The 27,853-nt window shown below is 36.6% G+C and overlaps 1 protein-coding gene across 1 annotated transcript in view; it reads right to left on the reverse strand.

The window, feature by feature from the left end:
* The window catches only part of LOC120542482 (slit homolog 1 protein-like), a 349,841-nt gene that overhangs the window by 80,480 nt on the left and 241,508 nt on the right, over positions 1 to 27,853 (reverse strand). Inside the window, exons 11-14 of the mRNA XM_039774990.1 lie at positions 27,090 to 27,161; positions 26,921 to 26,992; positions 17,259 to 17,402; positions 1,441 to 1,604 (exon numbers count right to left, since the gene is read on the reverse strand). Coding sequence (XP_039630924.1) covers positions 1,441 to 1,604; positions 17,259 to 17,402; positions 26,921 to 26,992; positions 27,090 to 27,161 — 452 coding nt within the window. The remainder of the gene's footprint in view (positions 1 to 1,440; positions 1,605 to 17,258; positions 17,403 to 26,920; positions 26,993 to 27,089; positions 27,162 to 27,853) is intronic.

A 27,853-nucleotide genomic window follows, 5' to 3' on the forward strand; every position in this document is an offset into this window, starting at 1 on the left:
TGCGGGAGCAGAAAGGGTGGAATGCTGTGTAAGTAATAGGACAGGGTGAAGGGCTTCTGTTCTGTAAGGGGCAGACATGCTTCTTAGGAAATGAGTGAGAGGAGAAGTTAGGAGAAAAAAGGTGTGGCAGAAGGAAGTTTTGTGTAGGGAGTCTGGAGACAATATGGAGGAGTGTTTGCTGCATAGAAAAAGAATGTGAGTAGCAGGAGATAATTATTAGTAGGGAAAGCTTCATTTTATTGTTTGGGAGATGTGCTCTGTAACCCAGTTAACGGAGTATAAGACAAGGCACCGTCTGTTACGGAATGAAGATTCCAAGTAAAATGTAGAAAACTCTGATACCTCTGAATTGAATTTGCTTATTACGCTGGTCATTACAGTATTATACAAATTAATTTTGTTAATACTGTATTATATTTTGTTAACATAGTTTTTTTTGTAAATAAATGACTATTTACTAAACTAATCTACTGTATATCATTTTTAAAGTTGCTGTTCTGTTATCCATCTTTCCTCTTATCTCGGCCTCTGTCCCAGCCCCTGACAGATAATCAAGGTTTTACTGTACTCAGACTGTTGTAATATTAAAGAGACAGCGGAGAATGGAGGTTAACTGCACAACAGTCCCCCAGTATGTATGGTGGCAACAGCGAAACTCTCCAGGTTATTAATGGCCCTTTGCTGCCCATTATAGTGTGAGTCCTGGTACATTAATAGAGAAGGACAAATGATCCTAAGAGGTTACAAGGCCATTCCTGACCCTTGAGGTCATCTTCAGAAGTTCCCAGGAGTGGTTACTATTACCCAACTTGACTCAGAATTGGATGTAGCACATTTAAGAATGGTATGTGTCCTTTACTATTTGGTATCGTTCTGTTACTTTTTATAAAATAAATATTTCTTTGTGTACCTGGTGAAATGTCTCTTTGCTGTTTTGGGATGAGGTTTATGTTATGAAGGAAAAACTGAAACATTTTTCCAGATGTAATTTAGATTGATTGACTCAGCAGCTCAAAAAAAGAATAAATATTGTGAATGTCAGATAATACTGTATACAGTACATTTAAAAATGTTGTCAAATGCTCTGCATTATGTACAACCTGGAAAATCCACTTATAAAAACATTCATAAAATTAATTAAATGTTCTCCCTTATTTATTTTACATCTGCTTAGAAATATATTTAAAGTTACATTCAAATATAAACCTTAAATACACAGAATTTCTCCTTGGGATTAATACAGTATCTATCTATCTATCTATCTATCTATCTATCTTGTCTCTGCAATATAAAGATGTCTGTCTCATCCTCTGACTAAAATTCAACTGGGCCAAAACCACACGTGACAGAAGAAATGTAACAACAGAGAGAAATATTCTGTGATACAGGCAGGAAATTTTAGAAAGAAATTAAAACACTGTAAAGTTAAAGTATACTTACCTGAGCAGCGAAACTTCTTGCTTTTAATTTGTCCAATACGCTTGTTGGCTAGCCGCCGTGGACTGGCACATCGTGCTCCACTGGTTTCAATAGGGTTGGTGCGCAGGTAATCTGCCAACCATTTCAGATTGCAATCGCAAATAAATGGATTTTGTGCCAAATGCCTACATTGAAGATTACATTCAATACTTAATATTGTTATGTAACACTATTACACTTATTCACATTTTAAAAATCAGGTTTGAACGAGAAAAACACTCCACTGTAAATCTATTAACATCTCTCTTTTTTATTGATTTTATTAAAAACAAGTAACATTCCATACAATTAAGTCAAACTAGATTAAAACTTTAGGAGTAGAAATGCTTATTCTAAAATCATTAGATCCTGGCAGGTTTTAAAAAACGTTTTGAACTGATCCTCTAAGTGAGAATTAGATTTTTTCCAAATTCAAATAGTATGCAACATCAGTTACCCACTGACGTAAAAGAGGTGGTCTAGGATTCTTACAGTTGAGCAAGATAAGTCTACATGCTAGTAGCGAAGTAAAGGCAATTACAGTTTGTTTGTCCTTCTTCATTTTAAGCCCATCTGGGAGTACACCTAACTGTTAATGGATTAGGAGTGATTGTGACACCTAATCTGATAGGCATTTAAAGACTTTTGCCAGAATATGTCACCCAGTGAGGCTGGAGCTTGATTGCAACATTCACAGGGGGGGTCTTGCTCCGAAAATATTTTGGACAAATTTAAATGAGATAGATATGCTTGATAAAAGATTTTAAGTTGAATAACTGTATGCTTTGTGTATATGGAATTAGGGTGAATTCTATGCATGGCTGCCATTCATTTTCTGAAATATTGAGTAAGAAATCCTTTTCTGGTATCTTTGGAAGTAAGGGACTTTAAAATGTTTTTATGTACTGTATTACAGAAATGATGTCTGAATCTTCAAGACTGATCATTATTTCTTGAAAGTTGGGTACAGCCATGCTACCATCTGCTTTAGGATAGTTGTAGGGTTGCCCTTTAGATGCCTGGCTGTTTTGAATTCCAAATAAATGAGGTTATGATTGAATCAATTTCTTTAAAATTATTTGTTAATGTATATGGCTTTAAAATAGAAAAAGAAACTTAGGAAGGAAACTCATCTTGACAATGTTAATTCTCCCTGCCAAAGTGAGATGGAGAGTAAACCATCTATGCACATCTTGTTTAAGTTTTTCCATGCCGACGGCAAAATTTTGTTGTAAGAGCGTTATATTTTCTTCTGATGTTTACCCCTAGGTATTTAAACTGATCTGTGATGATAAAAGGTGTCCAATCTGCTGTTGTGTACTAGAGAGCTCACTGGAAAAAGCATACTTTTATTCAAATTAATTTTGAGTCTAGATATCATCTGCTGTTAGGACTGCAGGAACAGAATTTTGTTGGTCTAATATATATATAGTACCATATAATCTGCATATAGTGATATTTTCTGTTCAAGTCCTCCTCTGACAATCTCCTTTATCAAAGATGCATTTCGGAAGTGCACAGCCAGTGGTTCAATGGCAATTGCAAATAGCAGTGGTGACAGGGGACATCCTTGCCTTGTACCACGTTTTAGTTTGAACTAGCCATAAGTAATGTTGTTAATACAAACTGAAGCTTTTAAACTGATATATAGTAGTTTGATCTATGCATATATGTTTGGGCCAAACCCAAATTTGAGCAATGTAGTGAATAGGTAGTCCCATTCAACCATATTAAATGCTTTTTCTACAGCTAAAGATAATAAGGTCCCCAGGGTGTTAGACTTTATGGGTGACTATACAGTATTACATTTAACTGGCGTCAAAGACTGGAGGCTAAGTGTCTGCCTTTAATAAATCCAGTTTGGTCTTATGATAATACCGAATACCGAAGGAAGCACTTTCTTAATTCTTCTATCTTAACCATCTTGATCATTATTCAGAAATGAGATTGGTCTGTGTGATGCATACTATAATAAATCCTTATTTTTCTTCAGAAAGATGATAATTAATGCTTGGTGAAAAGTTTAAGGTAGAATTTTATTGTCTCTGGCTTCTATAAATGTTACCTATAAAATGGAAGCTAACTTAATTAAATTTTTTAGGGTAGCCATCAGGGCCTGCTGCTTCCTCACTCTGAAGTGAGTTTATAGCCTCTAGTAATTCTGAGAGTGACAGAGGTTTATCCAATTCCTCTGCACTGACATTATCTGGCTGTAGTATCTGTTATGCATCAAAAAATATTAGATTGTGTCTTGTCTTCCTTTCTGTAGAAGGATGGAATAGCAGATTTAATCCAAATAGGATGTAGCACTGCATGCCTGGCTAACTTGAAGCTTATTTACTGTAATGTCATTTATAAAACCAAAACATTAAATATGAAAGAAAATAGATGGATGTACTAAAGAATAAGAATTAAAATAGTAAAACATTAAATGATTCTATTAATATTCTGAGATGGCAAGGATAACCCTTGTAATGTGCTAAGGAACCAATAAACATTCATTGACCTTGGAGGGGGTTGTTGAAGTGGTGAGTGCCGGTCAAAGGGGGGGTGTTGCCTGTATGGTATGAAGAAAGAAGCTGAGCAGTGGCATCAAGGCAACATCTCTGCCCCTTTTTCCAGTTTTTATTTTGTAGGACCGAGCCCTGGACAGAAGTGTGTCTCCCCACCGTGGGAGACCTGCCCTCGATGGACGGGTCACTGGCCCCTACAGGTCTCAGCTGATGGAGGTGCAATGTGGCAAGTGGCTGTGCCCATCCAGCATGCCTAGAAGGACAGAGAGAGAGACTATGCCTCCCCCAGACCACGAGAGGGCAGCCGCCCTGGCTTGTATGGGGGCCACGGAATGGAGCATGGTAGCTCAACCCTATAGGAGTCCATGGCCACCGCCAGGGGGCACCATCGGACAATTGTGGAGCCCTGGACGTCAGCACTTCTGCCAGCACCTCCGGGTGCTCATGCGGCACTTCTGCCACACCAGGAAGTGCTGCAGGAAGTTCATCAGAGAGCACCTGGAGCACGTCCGGGTGGGTATAAAAGAGGCCGCCTCCCTCCAGTCGAAAGCCGGAGTCAGGAGGAAGAGGACGAAACTTGGAGGAGAGGAGTGGAGGCGGTGAGAAAAGGAAGGTGCATTGGAAGGCCCGGACTCTAACGGTAGTTAGTGCAGGGGCACTGTGTGCTGCGCGTGACTTTATGGACACTATAAAGTATTAATTTTCATGCCCAATCATTAATCATTTCTCCATTAAAATGTGCTCTATGGCAATGTTCAAGCCACAGCTTGGGTCACATGTTTAAGAATTTTTTTTTGCACAACTACATTCTGTAGCCAATGTGTTGACTGTAACATATGAAGTGGACTCAACCAGGTATACACATTGGAAATGTGAGGGGTAAGGAATTTAGGACAGGCCCAATTTAGAACTATACATCAGGGGATAAACAATGGTGTAAAAATAAATATGAACAGTAAATTCTAACCCAAAGTTTAAATGCAAAAGTAAAAGAGGAACATATTAAAAATAGCATGCCTTGATGCAAAAAGTATCAAAAATAAACCAAGTGCACTAAAGTTGTATGTAGCTGATCGTAATTAAGATTTTATAGCAGTAGCAGGAACCTGGTTAAATAACAAAGATGGGATAAGCGTAACATAGATGGTTACACATTTTAATAAAGGGTTGCGGAACAGAAAAGGAGGGAGGGTTGTTATTTATGTGAAGCAGAATTTAAAAGCAAGTTTCCTTTAATTGGATGATGAGCCACGTCTTAGTCAGTATATCTGGATTTGTCTGGAAAGCATCAAAAAGAGGCCTTATAGACACCCTCCAATGCAGGCAGTAATTTCAATGCACACCTTTTTTCAAAATATTAAAAAGGCAAAAAAATATTAATTTTTTATTATTTTAAAGTTCAGTTCTCTGCCAGTGATTTTAACCTCCTATCAATGAATATATTTATTAGGAATATTTTTTAATTGATTTTAATAAAAGCACTTGACACCTTTTTACACCCACCCATACTGTAAGTATCTGTCCTCATTTGCCTGACTCATCTCAGTCTATGACTATCAACGGTTTGGATTGAAGAGGCTCCTGGACGCACAACAGTGGGAGCATGGAGCTGACCCATACCATCACACCGGGGTTCTGCTATTTTTAATATAAATAATTAGAATATGAATACAAATAATATGCTGGTTAAATTAGCAGATGATACCAAGCCTCGTGAATAGACAGATAATCTAAACTCCATTGAACCATTGCAAAGGGACTCGGACAGCATGCATGCTTGGGCAGATTTGTGGCTGATGAAACTTAATGCAAGTAAATGTAAAGTATCACACGTGGCAAGTACTAATGCCATATTTGAATACACAATGAGAGGTCTGAAAATAAAATGTACAACTTATGAGAAGAATTTAGGAGTCATAGTGGACTCATCATTATCCACTTCCAGATAATAATCAGAGGCCATTAAGAAAGCTAACAGAATGTTAGGTTATGTAGCATAGTGTGTAGAGTACAAGTCTAAGGAGGTTATGCTGAAGCTTTATAATGCGCTGGTAAGTCCACATCTGCAGTATTGTGAACGGTTTTGGCCTCCAGGCTACAAAAAAGACACAGAAGCACTAGAAAACATCCACAGAAGAGTGACTAGGCTGATTTCAGGGCTGCAAGAGATGCTCATGGTATTCAAAACTATGAAGGAAATTAGTACAGTTCAACAAGAACACACCGAGACTGTTGGAAGCTTGTTAAATTGTTAAATTTCACAAACACATTAGGAAGTTTTTCTTCACAGAGATCAACAGACACATGGAATAAGTTACAAAGTAGTATGACAGACAGTATGGCTTTAGAGACCTTCAAAACTCGATTTGATGTTATTTTGGAAGAACTAAGTAGATAGAACTGTTAAACTTACTGGTCTGAATGGCCTGTTCTCATTTAAATCTTTTTGATGTCCTAATGAGATGTTAATCTCTAAAGAAAAGGCAGTTTGCTCTTTAGATTTAGAAATTGAAACACTGCACTTGACATTAGAATGGACTTTGAAACAATTGGTTGGCGGGGTTTTGTTTTAATATTTTACATATAGTAAGACATGTATGTTTACAGTGATAAAGTACAGTATGTATTTAGAAAAATTTTTCACTAGTCAGATGAAAAACTCTTCTTGAAATCTGTTCTACTTAGAGTTGTGAAAAGAGTCAGACCTCAGTTGAGAGGTGAAGCCGGGAAGAGCAAGAACAGCATAAATTAAGAGCTATAGAGAAATTCAAGGTCTCTCACTCTCTCTCTTCATCATTTCATCCAGAGACCACAGTTGTTCAGTAGAATGATGACTTCATCATGATGAAAGTTTACTTGATGATGAAAGTTTACTACAAACAGCCACTGGCAATGTAAGCAAATTGAGTGTCTAGACTGCTAGTAAGAGGAGCTGTTATCCAGGTTGTGTTTAGTATGATTTGTCACTCTCATTATATTTGCCTCTGTTTTAGGCACATTAGGAACTTTAAGTTAACCTGCTTTCTGCCTGTCTTTTGTGTTTTATCTTATAAATATAAGAGAAAGAGTGAAGTATTTAGGCACAGTAGCAGTCAACCCTAACGATTAACACAAGTTGGGATTCAGATTACAGTTGTTTCTTTGCGACTGGCTGGTAAGTGTAAATTGTAAATATACGAGGACTAAGGTGAGGATTTGGGACATTCATAAACAGAAATACCACCTCTATTATGTGTATATTTGTTTTTCCTTGTTTCATTTGTAACTGTTTGCTGCCTTCTTGTTTATCTGTTTATATGTGTGTTACTTGGTTCCTTTAGTTCAATACACATGTACTATATGTATGTTAAATTTATTGATGTATTTTTCCAGGAAAATTACTTGTGTAACCTTACTTATATGGGTCTTGCTGATTCTGACAGTCTGTAGGGAACCTTTGTATTCATGATTTTTATTTTTGCTCTAATTAGTTTTTCATTTTTTAAAATTTTTCTGTCTGCTTAATGTTTTGATTAGTTAAGATATTTTTTCACCCTAGAATTTTGTCATGATTAAACACCACAATAATTGACTTTGCACGTTTTATCATCCAGATTTATTTAATTGTGAATTATGAAGTATACACTATTAACAAAAAGTGCTAGAAAGGTTTAATTCACATATTCTTAAGCATAGCAGCTAATCTTAAAAATTCAGCACTGAATTTTTCTCTTAGGTTCAGGCATACAATTATTCATCTTCCCTTGTATAGAGTAGAAAATTACACATCAATAAAAGAGTTACATGTGAAGCACCATTTGCTAAAAAAAAACAAAAAAAAAAACGTGTTTCTTGTGAATATCAGATTTTGTTCACTGTTCAATAACTTATTGTCTAGAAGTACACCGGCTCTTAAACAACCCAACAAATAGGAGAGTAATTTCAAAATCATAGTAGTACTTACAAGGAAATTTACCCTTTAACTCTGCAGAGCAACACTGGGTGAAAAAGATCTTAGATTAACAAACAATTAGTATAAAGCCACTCTTTGAAGAGTGGATTCTTTGTAAATCTACACATAATACAATTTACTATCTTATAGTATGTTTAATTCTTCTACCTTCGAAGGTCTGCAATTTAACATCAAAACACAGTGAATGGGTGAGAAATAAAAACAGGCTTTCACAAGGCCACATGCTTTGTTTTTGCCCTCAACTCATAACCAACAGTGTATCTATTTTTATTCAGTTACCAGAAGCCCTAGGCATTTCAATAGATTCTCACCCCATTTTTAGGAATTAATCGTTTTAAAAAGGTGCCTCAGTTACATTGGTAGATAGTTGTCTAGTTTTACAACCCAAATTACAATAAAGTTGGGACACTGTGTAAAATGTACATAAAAACAGAATGCAATGATTTGCAAATCTCATAAACCCTTATTTTATTCACAATACAACACAGAAAACACATCAAATTTTTAAACTGAGAAAATGTACCATTTTAAGAAAAGGATAAGGTCATTTTTGAATTTGATGGCAGCAACACATCTCAAAAAATTTGGGGCAGGGCCATGTTTACCACTGTGTAGCATCTCCTCTTCTATTAACAACACTCATTAAACGTCTGGGAACTGAGGAGACAAGTTGCTGGACTTTTAGGAGAGGAATGTTGTCCCATTCTTGTCTGATATAGGATTCTAACTGCTCAGCAGTCCTGGGTCGTTTTTGTCATATTTTGCGTTTCATGATGTGCTAAATGTTTTCAATTAGTAAAAGGTCTGGTCTGCAGGCAGGCCAGTTCAGTACCTGGATTCTTGTACTATGAAGCCATACTATTTTAATAGATGGAGTATGCGGTTTAGCATTGTCTTGCTGAAATATGCAAGGCCTTCTCTGAAAAAGACGTCTGGATGGGAGCTTATGTTGCTCTAAAGCCTGTATATACCTTGCAATACTGATGGTGCCTTTCCAGATGTGCAAGGTGCCAATTCCATAGGCACTAATACACCCCCATACCATGAGAGATGCAGGCTTTTGAACTGAGCACTGATAACAAGCTAGACGGTCCCTTTCATTTTTAGTGCGGAGGACACAGCATTCACGTTTTCCAAAAAGAATTTAAAATTTCAATTTGTCTGACCACAGAACAGTTTCCCACTTTGCCTGTTCCTGAGCCCATGTAGCGATTTCTATGACAAAATTATGCCTGTTTTTAGTACAATGCTGCTTGATTTTTAGCCTTGTCACTTATGCGCAGATTCTTGGAATCTCTTGATGATAGTGTGTACTGTAGGTGATGAGATATTACTCAATTTGAATTGAAGTCTGCTCAATTTTATGTTGAAGAACATTATTCTGAAATTGTTCCACAATTTGCAGATGAAGTTTTTTGCAGATTGGTGAACCTCTGCCCCATCTTTACATCTGAGATACTCTGCCTCTCTAAGATGCTCTTTTTATACCCAACTAGCAAAATACCCGCTTCGCAGTGGTAAAGTACTGCCTTAAAATTTTTATTAAGAAGAAAATTAAACCTTTTTAAACTGAGGGAAAATATACCAATAATTATTTGTTAAGGATCTCTTTGTATACCACATTGTGAGTTTGGCCCTCCGGTTGTAATATGACCAAGCTGTGCGCTGAGCTTACTCTTGAGCATGCAACGTACAGTTGGCCATGTGAACAGTAATCTTGTCGCAAATCTCACAGCTTGGATTGCTGCTGTCATAATCGGTTTGAGTTTCATGGTTTGTTTCAATTACGACAGTATTTGTAGGACTTGTGTTGAACAGACATTCGGCATCTGTCAAGTGTTGTAAGTATACAACCAGTTTCATCAATAACTTCATATCCAGCTTTTGAGAGTTTAAACATTCATAAACATCAAAGTGTCCACTACTGAAATAGTCACCTGTCAATCAAAGATGTTTAAGAGGCATTGGCGGTTGTCAAAAGGTGTAAAATATTTGGCCATTTCGGTACACTTGAAAGCAACAACCGAACAATTCAGCAGCAGCCATCAACTCACATGCAGATCCATAGGTGAAGGGCTTAAGCATTTCACTCTTATAGTGCTCCTGTGTAGTATATCTCCTGTACCGTCATCAGTCCACACCTTGAACCTGTCCCAGTCATTCAATACATAAGACACAATGTTCCTCCGGATATCAAGAGTGAGCCTGATATGGCCGTGCAATATGTAACAAAGAGAACGGAAAAGGTAGGTGCCATCTCCGGGCATGGAAACCACTCGGTAAGTGACAGTTCTTTGGAATGATAAAGGAAATGGGTACCTGAACAATGTAAAGTAAGTCTAAAATACCCACACAATAACTATAATCGTAATAAACGAACAATAAAGCAGCGGAGAAGCCGTGGATTAAAAAAGGCTGTAGTTATCTGCAGGGAGACATGAATCCCGTGGCGAAGCAAGGAAGGGAATGTAGAGACCAGAGCGACGGACGGCCTTATATAGGCAGGCAGCCAACAACGTGGGAGGCGTTGGGATGGGGACCCAACCCGCCTCACACGGTGACCAAGCTGCAGGCTATGGACGTATATATGTACGTAAGTAGGATTCAGATAGCGTTGGAAACCCGCATACCAAATTTCTTGAAGATGGGCCCATAAGTAACAAAGACCGTTGAAAAGTTCAATATGGTGGCTGATAGTGGCATCATACCACCGAAATAAGTAACAAATTTCAGCCTTCTACCTACATGGGAGTTGGAGAATTAGTGACATTGGAAAGTTCAATATGGCGGCCAACAGTGGCGTCATACCACTGAAATAAGTACGTACATTGGTTTTGGTTAGCACAGGGAAGCTGCCTACCAAATTTTGTGAAGATGGGGCCATAAATAAGAAAGTTCAACATGGCGGACGTTGTCAACCGTTATCGACCGTTATGACCGTTACATGTAGAATTTCGAAATGAAACCTGATTAACTTTTGTAAATAAGCTGTAAGAATAAGCCTGCCAAAGTTCAGCCTTCTACCTACACGGGAAGTTGGAGAATTAGTGACATTGGAAACTTCAATATGGCGGCCGACAGTGGCATCATACCACTGAAATAAGTATGTACATCGGTTTCGGTTAGTGCAGGGAAGCCGCCTACCAAATTTCGTGAAGATGGGGCCATGAATAAGAAAGTTCAACATGGCGGACGTTGTCGACCATTATGACCGTTACGTGTAGAATTTCGAAATGAAACCTGCTTAACTTTTGTAAGTAAGCTGTGAGGAATGAGCCTGCCAAATTTCAGCCTTCTACCTACATGGGAGGTTGGAGAATTAGTGACGTTGGAAAGTTCAATATGGCGGCTGACAGTGGCATCATACCACCGAAATAAGTACGTACAACGGTTTCGGTTAGCGCAGGGAAGCCAGCTACCAAATTTCGTGAAGAAGCGGTCAGCCTTCTACCTACACGGGAAGTTGGAAAATTAGTGATGTTGGAAAATTCAATATGGTGGCCGACAGTGGCGTCATACCATCGAAATAAGTATGTACAGTAATCCCTCGCTGTTTTGCACTTCGACTTTCGCGGCTTCACTCTATCGCAGATTTTATATGAAAGCATAACTAAATATATAACGCGGATTTTTTGCTGCTTCGCGGGTTCTGCAGACAATGTGTCTTTTTTACTTCCTGTACATGCTTCCTCAGTTGGTTTGCCCAGTTGATTTAATACAAGAGACGCTATTGGTGGATGACTGAGAAGCTAACCAATCAGAGCACGCAGCTAAGTTCTCCTGACTGAGAAGCTAACCAATCAGAGCACGCAGTTAAGTTCCTGCCTGCTGAATGCAGTGTTAACCAGGAAGTCTTGTCTCGCTCATTCAGCTTCAACGTGTTTCGCTGTGTAAAGAGTTGTGCTCTTTTGTGTTTATCTTTGTGCATAGTCAAGCCCTTCATTATGGCTCCAAAACGATCTGCTACTGCTTCAGGGGCCGTGCCCAAGTGCAAATGGAAGATGTTAATGATTGCCGAAAAGGTAAACGTTTTGGATTTGTTGAAGCCTATGATTCTTTTTATTTAAAAAGTAGGAAAAGAATATAAGATCTACGGCCGCAGTGTCCTTTTAACCAGGGCGCAAAACGAGTTGTAAGTGAATGTAATAAGACAGTAGTCTGGATGGAATCTGCTTTAGGGATTTGCATTGAAGACTGCCAGAAGAAGAACAACGGCAGTGCTGCACAATCGCCTGAAGAGGCTCCTTTAGAAGAGCTGTAACGCTCTCCTTTGTTGTGCAGTAAAATTAAACTCATTGTTATCGGACAAGTCATCGTGTCATTGTTGGTGAGTAACCATAATTAATTTTCTACTTACAGTACTTAGTACATGTACGTACGTTTAGTGTCATTGTACACACATTTACTGTATACTATTTTTCTTGCATTATGCGTATTTATTGCTGGTGGCCTGTCTATCGTAATGGCTGTAACATATGTGATATCGGAAACACTCAATATCTTTAAAATAATATTTAGGTTTTACTGTATATAAACAGTGTGTTTATATACATAATTTCAATGAATCTTACCTAATATCTAAGAGAATACAAAGGGATTATGCTGTATAACTCTGCGGGGAATATTTATAAACAGTGTGGGAGAGTTTATAAGGGCTTAAAATATATAAAAATAACCATACAAACAAATGGGTTCTACTTTGCGGATTTTCATCTATCGCGGGGGGGGGGCTGGAACGCAACCCCCGCGATCTAGGAGGGATTACTGTACATCGGTTTCAGTTAGCGCAGGGAAGCCGCCTACCAAATTTTGTGAAGATGGGGCCATAAATAAGAAAGTTCAACATGGCAGACGTTGTCGACCGTTATGACCGTTACGTGTAGAATTTCGAAATGAAACCTGCTTAACTTTTGTAAGGAAGCTGTAAGGAATAAGCCTGCCAAATTTCAGCCTTCTACCTACACGGGAAGTTGGAGAATTAGTGATGAGTGAGTCAGTCAGTCAGTCAGTGAGGGCTTTGCCTTTTATTAGTATAGATCATGTTACTGACCTGTTGCCAGTTAGCCGAATTAGCTGCAAAATTGTTCATCCAGCTGTTTCTTTTTAGTCTTTTATTGTCCCCTTCCCAACTTTTTTGAGGTATGTTGCTGCCATCAAATTCAAAATAAGCTAATGTTGTCATGAAATAGCAAAATGTCTCAGTTTCAACATGAATCTGTTTTACTGAAAAAAAGCATATTTAAAGAAAATGTGTTGTATCTCATAATAGTTGAAAAAATAAAATTTTGTCAAAGATCAATACAGCTATTTTCCAAAACACAATATGATTCTGCTTTTCCTTTTCAGTTCCTACAATAATTTTACATCTTTTTCTTTTGTACTCTACTTCTTGCCTTTCCAGTAACAAGTGAGGATGTTACCAGTAAATATCTAACGGAAAGAAAGGGCTAGTATTACATCAATGATAAACTATAATTGCAATGTATTATAGCATTGTGCTTCCCTTGGAAAACTCAATAAAGAAAAACTGTGTCGGTTCAACTCTTTCTATCTTTTCTCATAGCTCAAATCATGCAATCCTCAAATAAGTGTAGGCGCTCTTCTCTGAACTTTATCAGCTACAGTTCAGTCTGCTGTATATAACAGAGGCCAAAATTTCACATCATGCATGATATAGTGTAACACATGTATTAGAAAGTTTAACCTTAATGTTTTTTAACACTGCATAGCACGCTAAATGATTTAGAATTCTACTAACCTCCTTTGCATACCGTGTAATTTGACTAAATATGACCATCTAGGATTGAACCAATTTTGCATCAATTTGTATATTACATCCTAAATCTCTGTTCCTTTTGATGTGTTAATCTATCATGGAGTAAAACTGTAAAAGCTTTTTATTATTTGTTTTTAGCATTCTAATCTTAGGAGAACAGTTCTGTGACTGATTTATGAATTGTTCAATTTCACCTAAATATTTGGTGCGGCCACATAACTCTGTGACACCTATATCGGCAAAAAACAGTATTAGGTTAATTTAAAATTCACTTATTTGTATTATGAGAAATGTAACCATTATGCCCTCATTACAGGGACAGACCAAAGGTAAACCAAGAAGTGACATGGATAAAGGACTGTCTATTAATTCCTAAGCATTTAACATCACTGATCTGGGAATGGAAATCTGAATCACAGCCTGTGTTTGTGCAATCATAAAAAGGTTCCCAATTATTCAAATTTCAGTCTTACAACCTAGGAGTTAAAATCATTTTAAAGAGAAATACACTTTTGACATGGAGAATACACAATATTTTGTTCAAGCTGTAGCTAAAGGCAGAATATTTGTTTGCTTTCCTTTATTCACAATTCACAAAGATTCTCAAAATCTTTGTTTCTGATGGGTTTCTTATAGTGAATATTTTTCCACACCCTCTTCTATATACAGAGTGGCAAAATGTTTAGCACTGTTGCCTCACATCTCCAGGGCAATGGATTCATACGCTGGCCCAGTCACTATCTGTGGAGTTTAAACATTCTCCCATGTCTGCATGACTTTTTCTGTAATGCTTTGATTTTCCTATCATTTCACAAAGATGTGTATATTCAGTGACTCAAAATGGCCCATTGTGAGTATGCACTTGTGTGAGTCCTGTGATGTGCTATCAACCTGTTTGGTTCCTGCTTCTCCCCAACTGCTGCCAGGGTAGGCTGTGACTAGCTGTGAATCTAAAAACATAATTACAAAAACATTTTTATAAAATGTCATAATGCCACCTATTTTGCCATTGAACAATAGAAACATTGTGCAGGTGGGGGTATTATATGTAAAGCTCTTAGTGTCTTACCTTTACCCTAAGCTACCAATATCCAATAAGTATCTAAAGCAACAGAAACAAAATCAATGGAACATACAACACCGTACACAGTGCAGTGCTTCCTGGTATAGTGTATTTCTATTTAACTGCTTTTTTAATTGCATAATAATGGATTCCACATGAAAAAGTAGCCTGTAAATTATGGAATACACACTGACATGACCTTTGTTACATATCTGTCTGTTTTGATAATTACAACATCGTCTTATAGAGGCTTATGAGTTGCAATGTTGGCAAAAGTCTCTGGCCTATGGGCAGAAGGGTTTCTTAGGTTGGGTGCATCGCTCATAGAACTAGTATTGCTCCACTTGTTCACTAATTTGTGAATTGTCCATTTGGCAGGGACACTTACAACAGGATATTATTCAAGAAATCTCACTTAAAGGAGCCTTCACAAACATACAGCTCCACAATTGAGATACACTGTTAAAAATAAATATGACGTCTTCTCTCCAGCAAGCACTTAGATAACAGAAGTAATAAAATCAAGTGAAGTGTGCATGGTGACTTCCCACTGACTTCAGATGGCTGTGTTTGCTACTGGTAAAACCAATGTGGAGCTTCTTACCATGTGCCACCCTGTAATACTACAGGCAGGGAATTGCATACATGTGTATTTACTGAGTTTAAAAACTATTGAGATAGCGCACCACAACCTCCTGATTCAATGGACTCTTAATTGACATGTACTGGACACCCTGTGAATGAAACTTTCAAGGAGGTCACTATTAATCCCAAGCAGTCACTAAGATTTGTAATACTATCTCTTTCTTTCTTCCATCTTTTGCCATGGTGGGCTTCACACATTCATTGGCAAGTCAGAGATGTTTGCTACATATGATATAAAAATATTTAGTAAGCTATGCTATATGTTGGCCTATCCTATACATCCCCTACAGAATTCATTAAAATCCATAGTCGTTTTTTGCATACTGAAGCAACAACAAAAAGAAATGAATATTATTTATACTGAGTTGGTATGAGGATGCCTTATACTCTTCTAGGACCATGCTCTTCGTGTGATGGAATGGCAAGTTTGCCTTTGTGATCTTTGAAACTACCTTGTTATATTATAGTTATCCACAGTAAGCTGGTCTTTGTGGAAGGGTCAATCAAGGAGAATTCAAAGAGTCCCCTTATGGTTCTAAAAAATATAATATAATCAAATCTGGTCTCATCCAACCAAGTCATTAGGTGATGTATAATGACAAATGCTTACAGGTTGGGTGACCCTTAGTCAGCATAGAAAAGTCACATGGAGCTGCTTTATAAGCTCAATATATGAAGGTGAAGAATGAGGGTCAGATGAAATGCCAGACAGGTGACAAGAGTGAAACAAATCTTCTGCACTTGATCCTCTAACCATACAATTCCAAACCCATATGCAGAGCAGACAAACAATTGATTCTGGGTTTGCTAATAAACCCTGAGTAGTGAAGAAAAAAGTTAAAGATGATTTCCATTATGAAAAGAAAAGATGGTTAAAAACACAACATTTTGGGGGTATAGCCTTCATCAGGAGTGCAGCTGTACGGTCTTTAACCACCTTCCTTTTCAGCTTGGAAATAACATTTCATCTTTTTTTTTCTTTTGCAAAAGCTCACTGACTGAGCCCTACACTAACATCAGTGTGTAGCTGTTGATTAATAATATCATCACAGAGTCAACATAAAGTAAGTAATATTTTTAAAAGTGCTGTAGTATAATGTTCAAAACAATCAAAAGTGTTCAAAGGTTAGAAGCCTGCATGAAAACATGTTAATGATTAAATCTATTATTTCAGGACTACAGTCAGAAATATACTATGCAAGATTTACTTAATGTTTTAAAATTTCATGGACATTCTTGTACTTTGCCTAGTCAGCAGTGAAATACAGTAGTTCATCTGAGTTTATTATCACATGTATAACATCACTACTTAATTACTTGCATGCTCTCTCATAAAAAGGTAAAAAAACAAATGAAAATAGTAATGAAATGCTAACATTATTACAAAATAAAGCAGATAATAACATAATTTTTAGACGTTGACTGCAAATATATGATAATTAAAATGTAACAATTATTGTGGAACCAGGAGAGATATTATACATCATCATTCAAAAATGTCATTGATCTCAACAAATACTCATTAGACAGTTGTGTCAACACATTGAAGCTCTGTGGTTGGAACATTAATATACTAACATAAAATAATAACAAGTTGCTTTATATTTACAGAAAACAATACTTAATAAAAAAAAGGCACAGATTTAGTGAGTTAAAGCTGGGTATTAAACCAGCAACATCATAGTTTCCAGTGTAGCTTGCTAGATACTACACTTCACTACCTAACCAGCCCAATGTTGGTATCCAATATGGATTTTCTTCTGGTAAACCCAATAGATCTAGGACTTAAAAACACAAATCTTTTAAGTAGAAACATTATTTCTTTATTAAAAATCAGACATATTTACTTACAGTGTCTGCACAGCACGGAGGGCAGTGAAGGTTCCTTTTGCCAACGTCTGGATCTTGTTATCATAAAGAGAAAGCAAAGATAGGTTCTGAAGATCTTGGAAGGCATCAGCCCTTACACAATGGATCTTATTGGCATTCAATAACCTGGTAAAATACAGAGATGTCATTCAGACTTGAAAATGACTTTTCAGTGACTCAGTCAGATAAAAACAGGTCTTTCAGTCCAGTGCTTCCCATTGTCCATTTCTGCTCCCTTAAGGCCCCTTCACACCTAAATGTTACAGTGTTTAAGCACTTAGACCGTAGAAAGTTATTTGCCATTGTTTTCAATGACACTCTTCACATCTAAACGTTTTAGCAGTGAGCGATTTAGAAAACTTCTGCATGCAGCAGTTTTAAAATCTTTTCTGCCAAATGCTTGTTCCGATTGAATCAATGGTAATGCTCTTGAAACGCTGGTAAAAGAAAACAAAGAGCATTTTGGAATTGTTCATACAGGATGCCACTGCCTCTTCCTCTTCACCAGCTCTAACCCCCCAAAATTTTTTTTAAAAAAGTGTTGTTATGCACGTGGATTATTCTGACTCTAGTGATGGTTGTTGAGGGAGAGGTCAAGTGAACACATATTATCCAATCAAGTATCAAGACTTTAACAAAGGTTATAAGTATACAATTAGTTTTAGTGAGGTTGAAATTTACTAAAGATGTTTTAACATATATACGCAGAGTAGTAGTGCAGAGTTGGCATTCCTTCCTTACACCATCAGGTGTATGGAGTCTGCATGTTCTGCCCATGCATTTCTGGATTGTTATTGTGTGTTTAATTTAGAATTATTGACTGTTTTAACACTGAAAACTGGAAATACATTTAGTTCTTCATGAAGTAACCATCCTTCCCCTTTTCCCATCCTCAGTTTTAGCACCCATGTGAACATTGGCTACTGTGCCACCAGATAATGCTGTTGTAAAATACCTTTAGCAAATAACTGAATTTTAACAAAAATTCCAGGGTGTGATTCATGCAGATTTTCAAGTGATCGTTCACGATAATTAGGTGGTATAATCACTCTGCAACCCAAAGTATACATCCTTGCTCAGTTGAGAGCTCATGCCTCCAGTTAAAAAAAGGTTGGTACTGCAAATTTTGCATCTTATCTGGCCATCCATTTAAAGCTAAATAAAGCTCTCTGGATAAGACTGGATCCTATTTGGTTTCTTTTTGCAATGTCAATAGCTTTAACAGGACGCTCATTTGTGCTAGACATCATCAAAATGTCCTCAGTTCCTGTGTCCAAGCATTCCCTTTGCTTCTAATCTTAACAAAGCATCAGCATTGCCATGTTCTGCAGATTTTCTGTATTGAATGTCATATTATATGTGGAAATAATAATACACCACCTCTGCTTTCTAGCAGCAGCCAAGATAGATACTGCTGTTTTAGGATCCAGAAAGGACTGCAGAAGTTTGTGGTCCATAAGCAGCGCAAACCTACTACCATATTAATATCTGTGAAGTTTTTACTCTAAAAAACATCAATTTCAATGTGAGTGTAGTTTTTTCTCACTAGAACTTAATGTTATTGATACAAAGGCTATAGGCTTCTCATCCTCATTTTCTCCATATGATATCACAGCTCCACTCAATATGATGAGGTGTCACTTGCTAAACATAAAGGCTTTTGGGTATCATAATGGGAGACTGCTTTACTAGTTGCTAACATATGTTTACATTGATTGAAGACTGCTCTGCACTTTGAAGACCAGTTTCACAAATTTTAATTCTAAAACAACTCACGAAGGGTGGCAAACCAGAACAACCAGGAAAAATAAAATTAGCGCCAGGAAAAGCATCCTGATGTAAAACGTAGAGAAAACTTTAATGGTGGAATCAATCCAAACAGATTTGGAAAATGAAGTGGTTGTAGTACTCTAGATAATCTAGCCACAAACCTTCCATAATAATTTAGCAGTCCTAAAATTTATCTTAGTTCTCCCACATTTTTAGGTACAGGTGCTTCTCATTCATAGACTGCAAGCTGTCCTTGTCAATTTGTTGTCTCAAATACTCCACACTTTCCTGCATAAAACTACACTTTGCCTGTTTCACTCTGATTCCATATTGTTCTAGCCTTGACAACATTGCATCCAAAATCTAAATGCTGCTACTGTGTTTCAGAAGTAATCAGAATTGTATAGGGTAAATAATATATCGTCATATGGAATATATACATTTCATGTGTGTTCCATGTGTACAACGATCTGTGTAAATGTAGGATGACAGGAAATGTGAGGCAAGAAATGTTGAACACAGAACTAAAACAGAAACGTTTCTCATGTTATAGTAATAATTGACAAAATGTTGATGTGAAGTGTATAATGTCCAAATATCAAATAAACACTTTCACAAAAGGTATAGCAAAACAAGTGCTCTTTTATTTAAGAAAATAACCAAAGAAAAGGAAATTATTCAATTTACATTTTGCTGTCAATGTGTAAAAACTGAAACCCAAATATCAATCGGCAAAAATTAGACACGTGTGCTTGGGAGGTAAGCACTGTTGTCTTGTAATCAGAGGTTGTGGGCACGATTCTGAGTCCTCCCCACATTTATCGTTTTCAGTAGTGAGCTGCTATTATCATTACTATGTAATAAAAACACATATTTGATTTGAGTCTGTAACATCCTGTGAAAATCTTTGCTACTTGTAAAAGTTTTTTGTTTTTTTTTTAATTCAGTTTTATTGGCTCAGTCATGTTCAAATGGTACAACGAACTGGTCTCTCCCTCTCTGAGTTGATAGAGCTTATCTCCATTATTTTCACAAGAGCAGCGATGGCCACAGTTTGTGGTGTGGTTGATGCCTGGTCATAACTATTTGTTGTACTTGCATTCAAAGATATGATGCCCCATAATCACTATCAGACTATCATGTGGCATTTGCACTTTGACAACAAAGATACTGATGCATAATGTAGAAGAAACGACTGATTTGCTGTGATCTCAGACATCTAGCAAAGTTTTGTTGATAACTGTGTTTTGAGTTCCAACCCAGGGCAACATATTACTGTTGATGAGCACCTGTTTCCAACCAAGGTCCATCGTCAAACTTTCTTGCAATAAATTTCAACCAAGCCTGACAAATTTGATATAAAGTTTTGGATTGTGGCAGATTTGGAGACAAAGTACATGTGCAATGCCACTGCTTATTTAGGAAAAGGTCCCAGTTGTCCCATGGGAGAAAGACTTTCTGAGACTGTGGTCATAAAGCTTATGGAGCCATTTCTGGATACAAGCAGAATCGTAACAACTTCTTCGGTGGCTAATAGACTGCTGCACTGCAACACAACTCTGCTTTGCACCATACATAAAGTGGAACGGGAACTTCCACCTGCAGCTGAAGTCACTTCAGTACACTAGCAATTCTCCATGCTAGTATTTAGATCTGGCAGTGCCATGCTGATGGTGTATGCACCCTAAAGGAAGAAGTCTGTCTGCATTCTCAGTACCATGCACCATAGCATGGAGATTGGGCAAGATTGAAAAAAAAAAAACATGTTCACATGACAACTCATGTTCAAATGACATAGCGTTTTCAAATAATGACATTTTCATGTGTTTATGTGTGTGTGTGTGTGTGTGTGTGTGAGAGAGAGGCAGAGACATAGATGATGTCATTCAAGTGGTTACTGGAAGTTAAACTAAACGCTTTCGTAAAGGTATAACGAAACAAGTGAGCTTTTATTCAAGAGCAAAACTGAATAAAAAAATTCCAGTTAAGAACAAGATACCAAGACATGATTCACCATCATTTGTGTGTCTGCTTATATCCATTCAGTGATATCTTTTACAAGTAGCAACAACTTATACCAGGTGTTACAGACTCATATCAAATGTATGTTTTTATTATATAATAATAACAATAGCAGCTCACTACTCAAAACAGTAAATATAGGGAGGACCCATTATGAGGCACCAGTCAAGCTATGTTTAGTTTGTGTCGATTGAGATTTGATCTTCGGTTTTAAACACACTGACAGTAACATATAAATTAAATAATTTCTTTTTCATTGGTTATGTTCTTGAATAAAAGTGCACTTGTTTCGTTATGCCTTTAGTGAAAGTGTTTATTTGATATTTAGACTTCAGTCTTCACACATTATACGCTTCACGTCAGCATTTTGTCATTACAAGAAAAAAGTTTCTGTTTTAGTTATGTGTTCAATATTTCTTGCCTCGCATTTCCTGTCATTCTACATTTATACAGATCGCAGTAGACACGGAACACACATGAAATATATGTATTCTAAATAATGATATATTATTTACCCTATACAATTCCAGACACCTTCAAATGCATCTGACTTGACTTCAACTGCCTCGGTTGGGGATGGGATAGCAGGCTGCCTGCTGCCAGTGGTGATTGACACATTTGCAAAACAAAGACTCTGATGAAGAAGCACGAGGGAATTAAAGGTGGCCCAGCATTACAAATATTATTGTAGGCTTCAGGGATTCTAGAGCATTAACATCCAGCTTCATTTTAATTTGTTCTTTAAATATATTTATTCCTAGCCTTACTTCAAATATCATTTTGGTTTTTTTTCCCCAAAAGCTACTTAGTGACAGTGGTTCTGAGCTTTTAATTTAAAAAAGACTGGTCCAATGTAATTGAAGAACTTTCAGTCAGTTACGTCCCATTAGTCCTGCCTTACTTCCTTTAGCCACATCCACAGGAAGCACCATTGACTGCACTTGGTCCAAAAGCGGACAGTAGAGGTCACGTAGTATATGTATACCAAAATACCAAAATTTCAGGTCAATAGGTGAAACGGTTTGCGAGCTACATGTGATTTAAAATCCCAGACTGACAAACAGACAGCCACAGTACCGTATTATATACGAAGATTTACTGATAACATTGCTACATTTTTATTTGCGGTTCATTCAGCGTACTTTCATGCTGAAGAACTTCCATTGAGTATTAAACAAGGCATTTCTTGATTTTCACAAAGCTTTTAATACTTTTAGTCATACTTTTTTAAGGTTATCAAGAGCATATTTCTTTTCATCATTAGAAGCTCCTAATTATGTTACTATGGGACTAGATATATTTTTTTAATTCCCTAAGAAAGAACAAGCCTCATGAAGTAAAAAAAAAAAGGATGTTACAAAATAGGATATTAGATGGTGGTGTCTTTAACTGCTCCACACTCAACCAAAGTATTAAAATTACCTGGATCAAAATATTTCTTAAAAATCCTTCTAGTGAATGGAATTGCATATTTCAATTTCATTTTCAGCAAAGTTGGTGGGTTACAGTTTCTGTTGTTTCTGCTCAACAAAACAAAAACCTAAATTAGGCTATTCCTCTGTTAAGACTTTTTGGCTTCATCTAGTTGAAATATATTTTATACTGATTCTTTCCTTAACTTTTTCTTTAACATGTGTATAAAAAAAGAAAAACAATATATAAGAATATCTATGTCATATATTTTGGAATGTGCAAAACATTTTAAAACAGCCTTAGAGACAGGTCAAAGGACATTCAGGAGAAGCTCCAAACAGAAATGCTGCTCCTCCACATTGAAAGCAGTTAGTTGAGATTGTCTGGGCATCTAATTATAATGCCTTCCTTCAGTGATGTTTCGAGAATGTCCAATGGGGGGAGACGTAGGACGTGCTGCATAGATTATACAGTATTTCCTAGCTGGGCTGGGAACACCTCAATATTTCACCCAGAGGAGTTGGAGGTGGTGAGGGGGAAAAGGGGCATCTGGAAATGATACTCGGTTTGCTGCTTCCACAAACTGGACTGGGTAAGCGGTAAAAAAATGAATGGATAGCATATTTTATATTTCTTTACCAATGTATGGTAGATGCCTGTATGGTCCTTAATACTCTTTTCCACTTCATTTTTATTATTAGCAAAATTTTATTACTGTTGCCTTTTGCCAGTTGTATATTCTACCTGTTCACTTCACCCCATATGCTAATATGCTTTACATTTAATACCAATCTTATTTATTTATTTGCGAATATTACATAGTTGGAATGTAATAATTAGCATTGCTTATTCACAGATCTAGTGTTCCGGATTTGAATTACAAGGCCAGGGGCCTCATGTATAAACGGTGCGTACGTACAAAAATGTTGGGTACGGCTGTTTCCACGCTCACATCGCGATGTATAAAAACTTACAGTAATAATATTGTACAACCTGAGCCACTTATGCTTTCATATTGTATATTTTCCATTTTTTATCATATCATTATTATTATTGTTTTTATTGTTATTACCATTTTATAGGAAAATAAGTTTATGGAGGATTTGCATATTGAATCTCAATGTACCATACAATAAAAATAAAGGAATTCAATTCAATAGAAGAGAGCTTTTAAGTCGATTTGGACTTCCAGGCGCTATCTTTTTGGAGTTCTTGATATCATTTTTCAGATGAAATGCAGTAAAGTATTTATATTACATTATACAGATACATTTTTAATGTAATTTAAATAATGTATACTGTTATTAAACGTGTGGACATGGTGGACAGCAATAGCGATGAACTGGCACCCAGTTCAGGGATTGTTCCTGCCTCGCACTGTATGCTTGCTGGGACTGGCATGGCCCTAGATGGATAGATGGATGGAATAATTAAACATGTACTACGGAAATATTTCAATGTTCCTTAACATTTTTGAAGAATCAGCGTTCTAAGCTTACAGATGGCTTGACATTTATTAAAGAGCTGATTCTGTGGCAATTGGTTACTTGGAGAAAGAAAAGGAAGGACAGGAATCGGGGGTTAGTACGTTTGAAAGAGACAGTACTGCTGCAATAAATTATTTCATCGAGGGTTGTGCACAGCACAGAAAGCATCTTGCAGGATGGAGGAACAATCTCTGGACGGGGCGCCAGTTCATCGCTACCATTGCAACCCCATGTTTAATACATGCTTTAATTCATTTCATCAAGAAAATGATATCAAGTATATATCGTAGTATTTAAATTGTTCAGAGAGCTGTAATATTATAAATATAATGTATTCTATGTCCTGTCTGCGTCTAAGTAAACCCGTTTAAGAAGCAAGTAGTGATTCACACACATAGAGTACATAGAAGAACACACAGAATACGAAGCATTTAACGTGCTACTTTAACTACGATGGGATCTGAGAAACAAGTAAATTAAAAGATTTTAAGATTAAGTTTATGACGTTCTACTTTAATGACAAAATAAACTATGTGATTAAAGTGGAAATTTCAAGACTTGTTAACACCATTCCCTGGGTATACTATCTTAATATTTCAAGACTGTTGAAGATTCTATTTTATACTTATAGTATTAGGACTGTATTGGCAATAGATATCTCAATTTTAATCCTCATATGCCGCTGCTGGGGGACTTGTTTTAGATTTGCTCTGTCTCTAGGTATGTCAGAGGACTGGGACTTTGTGAAGTGGAGAGGCAAAATGGGGGGAAGGTGGGGTGACAGAAAGAGAGCAAGCAATCTCTAATCTATCCTTTTAATCCTTATAATTATAATTACCAACATAACAATAGATTGCATGGCAATAACCCCTGGGAAAATCGGAAATTAAGGTCAAAGCTGTCTCACTTTTGGTTAAGACTACAAAATGACATAAAAAATTCAGAATCAATGTCTCCAAGACGGGACAGTTAACTTTGTGAGCTGGAATGTTAAAGGCCAGAATCACAAATTAAAAAGAAAGTATTCTCTCACCTAACAGGTCTAAATGCTAATATAGTATTTTTACAAGAGACCCACTTATTAAGCAAGGATCAGTTCCGGCTGCAAAAAGACTGGGCTGGCCAAATGTTCCATTCCAGCTTTACAAAAAAAACTAGAGGTGTGGGAATTGTTATCCATAGAACAGTCTCATTTGTAGTATCAGATGTTGTATCTGATCCTGAAGAGAGATACATGATTGTCTTAGGTAATTATATCTAATTATAAAGTGATTTTGATAAATGTTTATGCACCCAATGTGGATGATAGGGACTTCATCCAAAATGTATTTGCATCCATTCCCAATGTGAACACTCATAAAATTATAATGGCTGGGGACTTTAATTGTGTTTTAAATCCAGACCTAGATAGGTCTCCTGCAAAAGGAGTGATGACATCTAACAATGCAAAGACAATTACACAGTTTGTAATGGACCACAACTTATCACACCCCTGGAGATTTCTAAACCCAAACTCAAGAACATATTCCTTCTACTCACCAGTGCATCATTGCTACTCAAGAATTGATTATTTCTTTGTAGATAACCATTTCTTGCCTATGATTAAATCCTGCAAGTACAACGCTATTGTTATTTCCGACCATGCCCCTCTGATCTTGGAGCTAAAATCATCATGCCCCACATACTCATCTCGCAAATGGCGCTTTAACCCACTTTTATTAGCAGACGAGAACTGTACAGAATTTATATCAAAACAAATAATAAAACAAATTATTTTTTTTCTAGAGACAAATACATCTTCAGAGGTCTCTGCAGGAATACTCTGGGAAACCCTGAAGGCGTTCTTAAGAGGACAGATTATCTCATATCTTTCCCACAGAAATAAATTGGAAACCAAGAAGGTATCAAAACTAACCAACGAAATTACTAGAATAGATCAAGAACATGTCAGGTGTCCAAGTGAGGCTTTCATAAGAAAAGGCAGGCTCTGCATTCAGAACTCAATCTTTTGACAACTAAAGAAACTGAGCAACTCATTTTTAAATCAAGACATCATTACTATGAACATGGAGAGAAAGCTAATAAGCTTTTAGCTCAACAAATCCACAAGCAAGAAGTTCACAATGCAATCTCAGCAATCACCGACACAAACGGAGACAAAATCATTGACCATGAAAATATAATGCACGCATTTCGAGACTACTATAAATCCTTATATTCTACTGAGTTTAAAGAAAACAAGACACAATCTAATGCATTTCTGGATACATTACAGATACCACAAATAGATACTCTAAAGTCACTTCAGAGTGGGAAAGCAGCAGGTCCCGATGACTACCCTGTCGAATTTTATAAGAAATTCTCCACTCAGCTAGCTGCCCTTTTATTAGCAACATTCACAGAAGCAAGAGACAATAAAATTCTACCTCAAAATCTTTGCCAAGCATTAATCACCATCTTTCCTAAACAAAATAAGGACGTATTACAATGTGCATCATACAGACCAATTTAACTTCTGAATAATGATGTTAAGATACTCTCCAAAGTCCTAGCTAGAAAGATGGAGAAAGTGCTGCCTTCGGTAATATCATAAGATCAAACTGGATTTACTAAAGACCGACACTTGGCGTCCAATCTTCGACCCCTGTTTAATATAATATATTCACCCACAAAGTTATGGCTCTACCTAACTTCAATTTTATTACTGGGCAGCAAACATACAAACTATAAAAACCTGGACATGGACACAAATAGATGAACATATACAGGCTTGGTCCGCAATAGAAATAACATCCTGCAGTACTTCTTTACATTCCTTGCTTTTTGCTACCTCTTGTTCTAAGTTTTTTTTTTTTAATCAAATTAGGTAGGCATTAATTGGAAAAAATGTTTGAAGTTACTTTACTGCTTTTAAATTGAAATCAAAATATATGTTAGTGTTGAGAAACTTACAATAGCTGTAGGGCATATAATCCATCAAATACTCCTTTTGGCAAATCAGTGATTTTATTTCCATATAAAACACTGTAAATTACAAACAGAAGTTAGAATTAAACAAGAACTGTGACATGTTTACAATGCAGAATGTCAAAAAACAAATTTAATCAGTACAGTTACCCACAGTGAGTTCAGAGAGCGCAGACCTTGAAAAGCATCAGGGGCAATCTCAGAGATTTGGTTGTTACTTAGGTCTCTGTAGAAATATAATAAAATAAATAAATAAATAATATGCTAAGCATTGAAGCTGATTGGTAAAATTTAACACAAACCACAACCTTTCACATACATTAATTATCTCTAATATTGCACACCAATTTAAAATTTTGAATCAACCAACCAAGTAATTCTGAAGATGCTACACAAGAAGAATGTGACAAAATTCTAAATTAAGAACAGCATAACTATTAGATTGCTACAATAAATATTTGGAATCTATGATTTCTGCTTAAGGAGGTGTCACTATGTTGATTTGCCTTTTGCACATATGACATTCCTTGTTTTATATTATTTTCATTCTGTGCAATCTAATGTACTTAAATGTGCAGAAATATATTGTTTGAGTTTGTGCCTTGTAGGTGATGTGTTAAATTAATTTTACATAGAGATTTAATGAAATATGCGATTTTTAAAATTCACATTTTATTGCCTTAATTTCAAATGAATGTTATGTACTTTCCTGTACAAAATTTACTTTAAAATCATGTAACTTTATTTCCAGACTGAGGTAAATCCACAGAAGGCTGAACTCTGCTGTGGTATAGCAAGTCCATGGCTCAACAATAGATGACCCTTATTTAATAAATAATAAGATCCTGGGTAGCTCGCAGGCTCGGAATCAGGTGTGTACGAGTGTGTTTCACTCAGTGGTTAATTGGGGTGTGTGAT

Source organism: Polypterus senegalus, chromosome 1, assembly GCF_016835505.1.
Source record: "Polypterus senegalus isolate Bchr_013 chromosome 1, ASM1683550v1, whole genome shotgun sequence".
In the NCBI taxonomy this organism is placed as follows: domain Eukaryota; kingdom Metazoa; phylum Chordata; class Cladistia; order Polypteriformes; family Polypteridae; genus Polypterus; species Polypterus senegalus.